The following is a 7,912-nucleotide window of genomic DNA, read 5'->3' as shown; positions in this document are numbered from 1 at the left end:
AATACGACTCAAGGATCCGTGCATCCAAGGAGTTTTGGATAAATGCTAGGACACTTTGATTCTCTTGGAACCATTTGTCACTATCACAAGCCACGATCTCTTTACCTTCTTCTAGAGTCGTGAACTCCTTTGTAGCTTCATTCTTCTCGATGTGCTTCCAAAGCCCACGACCACATAACACAATCTTTGTGGTTCTTGCCCAAAGCAAGTAGTTTCCACCCTTGAGTGTGACCGGAATGATTAGTGTTTTGCTCAGATCCATGAGAGATCTTAGATCTGAATCTGGTTTCGGAATAAACAAACTGAGATTTTTGTAGAATAGGAGCTTTACTGCTCTGATACCATGTAAGAATTAATCACGAGTGAGAATGAAGAGAGTGAGTAAGAAATCGAGAGATTAGAGAGTATAGAAGATGAGAGATTAGAGAGTATAGGGGGACGGCGAGAATGGGAGAAGGAGTGTTTTTCATTCCTTAGGTTTTTATTAACCTAGTTACATTCTATATATATGCATAGAGAAAGATCAAATAAGGAAAGTCCTAACTCTATACAAAACGACATATAGACAAGTATTGGTGTGTTCATCTTAATATAAAATATGTTTAAAATATTAATTTATTTTCTTTATTTTCATAGTTTGTAAAATATGTTTAATAATTGTTTTGTCATTTTAGATTATTAAAATTTGATAATTAATAAACATAAATTAAAAAATTATTATTTAAATAATTGAGCAACTTTCTTTGGGTTTTCTAATGGAAGAATGATTTTGGTAAAATTCTCATAAGATTGATTTAATTAATTTAGTATTAATTATATGATTAATTAATATATGAGTAACTTAGGAGGGTTTCTCCGCTAACGATTGTCTAAAGGATTCCAAGCAACCTAACAAATGAACCTTTAATCAAGGCATCGTGCAAATATGAGATCAAATTTCAAAATCCTGATTAGAGAGTATAAAGATTTGATAAGGTGAAAACAAGTTGTTTTGAGTGATGTGGACACTAATACAGTAGATGACTAGCCACAAAACCAATATGGTGAGAAAAATACCTGTAACCACAGCACTCTGTCGCCCTCCACATGCAATTTTTTTTTACATAACTTCCAAGAACTTGGCCGCATAGCTAATACAGTATCTCCTAATCATCTACCTAATTAACTCTTAAAGAATTGAAATAAAACAATGTGCATTAGTGGGTTGGTGAACCTAATTTCACACAAAAACCCTTATCGGCGTGGCCGTATCCATTGCCGCTAATCTCAGCCGACTCTTCCAAAATCAAAACTACTATTATACCCCCAAATATGGCAGGGCGTGTGTCTCTCACACTCAACAACGGCAGCTTCGTCCTTTCTCCTCCTCCCAAATCCACCACAACCATGTCTTCTTCTCTCCGCACTACCACCGCTGCTTCTCGTCTCATCCGCTCCTCCTCCTCCAGATCTACACTCACTCTCTCCGCTTCTACTTCCCTCTCATTCGCTAGATCTCTCGTCTCTTCTCCACTTCTCTCTTCTTCATCCTTCGCTCAGGTATACTTTCACTCTCTCTCTTCTAAATCGTAGCCTGATTTAGTCATATTCTATAGTCTTACGACCTAATTTGATTCATTTCTGTTGGATTTCAGAAGAGATGTCGAGTCGCGTCGGTGAATCGGAGCTTTAGCTCCACCGCCGCTACGAAATGTTCAGCTTCTTCGGATCCTGATCAGTTGAAGAATGCTAGAGAAGACATCAAAGAGCTTCTCAACTCCAAATTCTGCCATCCAATTTTGGTGCGTTTAAAAAAAAAAAAAAAAAATCTTCTCTGATTCCTAAGAAATTCTACGTTTAATTGATTTTGATCTTTATGTCTGTGCTGTGTTTGAATCAAAGGTTCGATTAGGGTGGCATGATGCTGGTACGTACAACAAGAACATCAAGGAATGGCCACAGAGAGGTGGAGCTAATGGAAGTCTCAGATTCGATATTGAGCTTAAGCATGCTGCTAATGCTGGTAAATATCACTTTATAGTACCATATGTGTTAGTTAACATCTTCTTACACTTGTTTGTTTGCTTATAAGCTTTGTTTGTTGCTTCTTTTGTTAGGTCTTGTGAATGCTTTGAACTTGATTAAGGATATCAAAGAAAAATATTCTGGGATCACTTATGCTGACTTATTCCAATTGGCTAGTGCTACTGCTATTGAGGTGAGGTTGATAATTCTGAAACCTAGTTCTAGTGGTTATGAAAACATTTACTATAAAAGTTTTCGGAATATTTCAGGAAGCTGGAGGACCTAAAATACCTATGAAATATGGAAGAGTTGATGCCTCTGGTCCTGAGGATTGTCCTGAAGAAGGAAGGCTCCCAGGTGGATATAGTGTCTTTATTTAACGGCGTTGCTGGATGTTCATTGGTTACATCAGTATATCCAAGTTTTACTAATTACAGATGCTATATGTTTGTTCTATAGATGCTGGTCCTCCTTCACCTGCTAATCATCTCAGAGAAGTTTTTTACAGAATGGGACTAGATGACAAGGTGATTGCGGTTGAATTTGTTTTTGAGTTATGAAAGATCAATTGATAAAATGATTTATATCAAAAGGCTTTTTTGTGACTGCAGGACATTGTTGCACTATCTGGTGCTCACACCTTGGGAAGATCTAGGCCAGAACGTAGTGGGTGGGGGAAGCCTGAGACGAAGTACACGGTATAATCCAGTTCTTAAATCTGGTACTGCAAAACGTAAATGGAGTCGGAACATTTCGAATGTTTAGTTCTTACATGTGTTATTCTTTGCATTATAGAAAGAGGGACCTGGGGCACCAGGAGGACAGTCATGGACACCCGAGTGGCTGAAGTTTGACAATTCTTACTTTAAGGTTGCGTTTCAGAACTTAACTCTTTCTTCACACTTTGTTATGAAAGTCTTCGTTTTTCCGTTTTTAATAATATAACTATTGTAACAGGAAATCAAGGAAAAGAGAGATGAAGATCTCCTTGTCCTACCCACTGATGCTGCCATCTTTGAAGATTCTTCTTTCAAGGTAAAATAAAACACTGAGGTTAAAACATACACATCCATACTAATGAACTTGCCGAGTCATTTCCTTCAAAACTGAAAACTGCAATGCAATTGCAGGTATATGCTGAGAAATATGCTGCAGATCAGGATGCATTCTTCAAGGATTACGCTGTAGCCCATGCGAAGCTCAGCAATCTTGGAGCACAATTTAACCCTCCTGAGGTTTGTAGTCCTTATATTTCTATCATTAGACTACCATCATTATGAAGATGATCTTAAAGGAACATTAACCTTGAAAGACAGTAGTGCAGGGGCATAAGAACTGATCAGTATGAATCTTTTGTGTAGGGTATCGTTATCTAATGGGGCACCTAACTTACTCGTCCAGTAAGCTTTCTTCTTCTTAATATTTATTTTGCGGTCATGGATAAAAAATTCCAAGTGTTCACAATGTTTTTTTTTCTGTCTCTCTCTGGTTTTACCTCTTTCAAGCTGGACTTGTGATTTTAGAAAAACGTAGTTCAATAATGTCAAAGAAGAAAAGGGACGAACCGAGGAAGTGATGATGTTGAGAAAGAAATTTGTCGGAGAACTTTTACTCTTGAGTGCTTTTGCAGATATCTTTTGGTTGATTTTGTTTAGCCGAAAGTATTTTGATCGTTTTCACCATTATCCAAAAATCGTACAAGTTTTCTTCTGGCACTGAATAAAATACTCATGTTATAGTTTTTTTTGTTTTTTGGTTCAAGCACTCATGTTATAGATTTAATTATTTAAACTACACACTAACAGTTTGTCAAGAAAAACTAAACACTAATCGAAGGGGAAAAGCTAAAATTGCATTAATTGTGGTAAAAAATGTTTTTCATATTTCTGCAGATGGACGGTAGAGTGTGTGTTTTTGTGGGTGAATGAACATGTTCAAATATTGGGGTGTGGAAGTTTTCTGTTCGTGATAGGCAAATGACAGGATTTTTGTCTATCGACAGAAATACTACTTTTGAAGGGTTGAAGGCAAAGATATGAGAGTTGTTGGGTGTCAAACAGAGGAAAGCAACATAGAGTTAAACTTTTGGCACCCAGGAGACACATTGTCTTCACACAAGGTAAAATGCCCCATGTTTCAGTAGGTAGTGATGTTGAGTTTGAACAGTTTAAAGTGAAGAATGAAGAGTGTGGTGGTCAATATTTGTATGTTTCAATGAACAAGAAAAACGTGTTGACAACCTATGATAGACAAACCATGTTGTCTACCACAGGTGAGAAGAACGGTGTGGACAACTTGGTCGAGGGTGGACAAATCGTGTTGTCTATCGAATGTGGAAAGAATAGTGAATGCAACATGTTATCTTTTGGTGGTCAACCCTCGTTGTCTATCGCGTGTGGACAGAACGGTGAAACGAACTTCTTGTCCGTCTTGTTAGAGAACAACAATTTATCTGTCGAAGAAACAAATATGAGTGTGATAAAGAAGGTGAAACTATGGACGATGACGATGAAGTGTTGTTAGAGTATTTGAGAAATGTTGAAGAAGTCCACGGTGAGATAATGATGCACAAGGAATCAGACGACGAGTGGGGAAATGATTGAAGCTTAGGTGACAAGAATGTGAGAGGAAAGGAGTGGAAGAGAAGAGGAAACCAAGGAAAAAGAGGAAGGTCAATTCAAAGACATCAATTGATGATATTGTAGAAGGGTCTAATACTCATGGAAAAATTGTGGAAGGGGACAGTGTACAGGAAGCAATGGACATGTTAGTGGAGTTGTATGAAAAGGAAAATGGTCCATCGGGCTTGATATTGAGAAATTTGACAAAATATTCACCCCATATAGAATATGAGGGTCCAGCCGAGATGTTAGACTATGCTGACCTAGGAGGTGAAGCATTGGAGAGCTCTAAGGATGAGCTATATTATATTTTTGACGAGTGGACAGAACAGATTAACAAAGAATACCCGCCTGAATGGGATCCATAAAAAGGAAGGGTGGAGAGCACAATGGAACTAATAGATTTTGAACTTTGGATAGAGCTATAAAAGCAGTTGCGAGACCAAAACATCTTCGGTGATGATGTTAGTGCTACAATCGGGGGAGCAGTAGTGCAAGACAATCCATCCCTATGGGGTGATGCACCACCAGTGCGTGACAATGTTACATGTCACACACATGCATTTCTTGGCAGTGTATCGGAGGGGATGGATGATGGCTTAGTCGTGATTGAGCGAGGCAATGAGCAGATGACGTGTATCTGGAGTAACATAGCAACTATAATGGAAGACGTTCCTCATCTTTAGAATGATGTTCCTCCTGTGCATAACAATATCCGAGAAGCATCAAACAAAGAAAGGTTATCCTAAAAGTAAACAGCATTGTCATTGCATAAAGTCATAGCATCTTATGCTCCTTTTAGTTTGCAAATATACGTCCAACATATAGTGCATCAGTTGCCATTTTAATATCCATGTTCCTGAGGATACAAAAAATATGGAAAAGTCACAAAAAGAATGAAAATTACTTCCTCTTCGTTTATTTTCTTCAATGATCAAGTAATTAGCATGTGTTAGACTTTTTTGTTTAGTGAAGACTTCTTCTTGATTATCTGCAACTGCAACAGATCAAACAAAAATAATAATAAAAACCAGCTAGATGACAAGAACTATTGGTGTGCCACGTTAAACAACAAATAATCACACAACAACAACAAAAATCAAACCTTAGTAACCCATTGGTGTGCCACAAAACTCAGGGGTTCCATGTAATACATTCGGTTCAAAATCCATGTCAACCATTACTTCATCTTCTTCCTCAGATTCAAAATCATCATCATAAAGCTCTCTTACCTTTGAATATTGGGTATTAGGTACAATACCAACACAAGTACTTTGGTCTTCTTGATGTTGCTCCGCAATCCAATCTTCCACAGTTTCTTCATTACCATCATCTAAGATCACATCCACCGCTTTCTCCTTGATTTTTTTGTGCTTGTTAAAAAGTCTTGCATTAAACTTGACATAAACTAGGCTGTTTAGACGACTGACCATTAATTTATTCCTTTTCCTAGTGTGGATCTGCAAAATTAATAAGAGATATTAGAAGAAGGGCTGTAACATAAATAACTATACTTAAAAGAGATAAAAATATTGAATTAATCAGTAACTCAAACCTAAAAGCTGAACATAGATTAGAAACTAACCGCTTCAAAGCTATTCCAATTTTTTTCACAACCAGAAGAGCTAGAAGTCAAACCAAGCACTCTAGTTGCTAGCTTTTGTAACATAGGTACATGACATCCATAAGTTGCCCACCAATTCCCTATATTTAACAGTTTTAAGATATCTAAAAAAACATATAAATGACCAGACAAGAACAAAATTAAATTCAAGTGAGAAGACAAACCTGGATCAAAATTTTCATCATTTTGTTGACATCCTCTTACTGCTAAGTTATTACCAAAAGAGCCAATTTTGCTTTTATAGATATTAATCTCATTATTGACGACTTTATTTTGCTTCTCAAAGTCACCATGATAAAAAAAATTCAACACAAGCAAGAAATCCTTCGTTGATCTCCTTATCACATTCTATATCAGAGTTTTTGGATTTAAGAAGTAAGCAGCAATATGCAAAGGAGAATCCAATCTACCTTTCATTTTTTCATCCATAATCTGAAAAATAGGTTGAGAATTCCTTTCCAGATGATTTGAAGCTTCGTTGATCAACTTTTTAGCTTCTAACATCTCTCCATAAATAAATCTCATAGAACTTTCACCATAGGAAAAAAACACTTTTAAAACCACCATAACACTACTCCAAAATGCATAACTCAAAACTGTATCACATGCTTGCTTTCCTTTTACACACTTAGAATGCTTGCAGTCATGCCACTCATCACTGCTGAACATGGACATCAACTGTGATTTTTTCTGATATATACTTTGTAGTGTTAAGAAGCATGTGGCGAATCGTGTTGCTCCTGGTCTCACAATATCCTTCATATTTGTATGTGTTCTCATCATGGATAATGTCTTGTGATGAGGATATATAAAAACAATGAGAGATTTAGCTTGACTGATCACTTTTGCAAACCAAGACAACTTAGAAACTTCCTCAAGCATCAGATCGATGGTGTGAGCAGCGCAGCCTGACCAAAATATATTCGGCCCAATTCGATTTAAATCAAATAAATACCCATTAAAAAAAATTGTAGACCGATTTTGTTAACCGATTTTGCATTAAACTCGACAATTGACCACTGCCTAGCGAATAGGCGCCCGATTTTTAAACGAATATGTTTGACTTAGTTTTAGTAATGGGCTAAAGCCCAAAATCCCATGAATAATCTCTCCATAATAAGAGAAGTCATCTCTTGCCTTTTATTTCACGTGCACATATACATAAAATATTAAATGTATATCGAATATACATATATGTATTGTATTAATATTTATTACAAGTGCACAAGTATATATATCATACATATATGTATATATTTAAACAACCTAACATAACATTAATCCAATCTGCTTAGGTGTGTGACCATGTAGGATCGTATAACATTATTAGTAATGAACTTGTAAAGTCATCGATTATAAGATTTTTCTAGCAAAACATTATAATGATCTAATATTATACGACTTTCGAACCTTGACTATACAAGAATAAGTACAAATGATTTCAGGACATTCCCAACAATCTCCCATTTGTAGTAGAATCATCTATTCTGATAATCCTTTTGTCGCTATATCTCGATCTTAGCATAAGGCAAGAAACAGTGCCATCCTTATTAAGCTAAATCATATTTATCAAACTCTGATTTATACTAATAAGACAAACGATTGACTTTCACTTAGTTTGAGCACGGCCATGCATTTCTCAGTATCAAATCTTCTATAGGCC

The 7,912-nt window shown here is 36.4% G+C and overlaps 1 protein-coding gene and 1 pseudogene across 6 annotated transcripts; one reads left to right on the top strand and one right to left on the bottom strand.

Annotated features, from left to right (window-relative positions):
* The first annotated feature begins 1,054 nt into the window (after positions 1-1,054).
* On the top strand, positions 1,055-5,546 carry LOC104736879 (L-ascorbate peroxidase S, chloroplastic/mitochondrial). 6 transcript variants are annotated; one of them, XR_015578861.1, is made up of 13 exons: positions 1,133-1,539; positions 1,635-1,781; positions 1,882-2,002; positions 2,097-2,197; positions 2,274-2,361; positions 2,464-2,531; positions 2,616-2,702; positions 2,800-2,874; positions 2,962-3,039; positions 3,135-3,239; positions 3,366-3,404; positions 3,897-4,123; positions 4,277-5,546. XR_015578861.1 is itself a non-coding variant. In XM_010456959.3 (12 exons), the coding sequence occupies exons 1-11, from the start codon at positions 1,312-1,314 to the stop codon at positions 3,378-3,380; spliced, it is 1,113 nt and encodes a 370-aa protein (XP_010455261.1). In that variant the 5' UTR covers positions 1,055-1,311; the 3' UTR covers positions 3,381-3,404; positions 3,510-3,745. The 6 variants fall into 6 exon arrangements, 4 of the variants coding, with proteins under 4 accessions (XP_010455261.1, XP_019090668.1, XP_087338899.1 ...); XR_015578862.1 differs by having other exon boundaries at positions 1,173-1,539; positions 1,638-1,781; XM_010456959.3 differs by lacking the exons at positions 3,897-4,123; positions 4,277-5,546 and adding an exon at positions 3,510-3,745 and having other exon boundaries at positions 1,055-1,539.
* A 185-nt stretch (positions 5,547-5,731) lies between these two features.
* Positions 5,732-7,182, bottom strand: LOC147929617 (uncharacterized; annotated as a pseudogene).
* Positions 7,183-7,912: the final 730 nt, after the last annotated feature.

Source organism: Camelina sativa, chromosome 13, assembly GCF_030686135.1.
Source record: "Camelina sativa cultivar CO46 ecotype springtype chromosome 13, ASM3068613v1".
Classification (NCBI taxonomy): Eukaryota; Viridiplantae; Streptophyta; class Magnoliopsida; order Brassicales; family Brassicaceae; genus Camelina; species Camelina sativa.
Note: the sequence above shows the minus strand (reverse complement) of the source record. Positions and strands in the feature narration are given on the sequence as shown.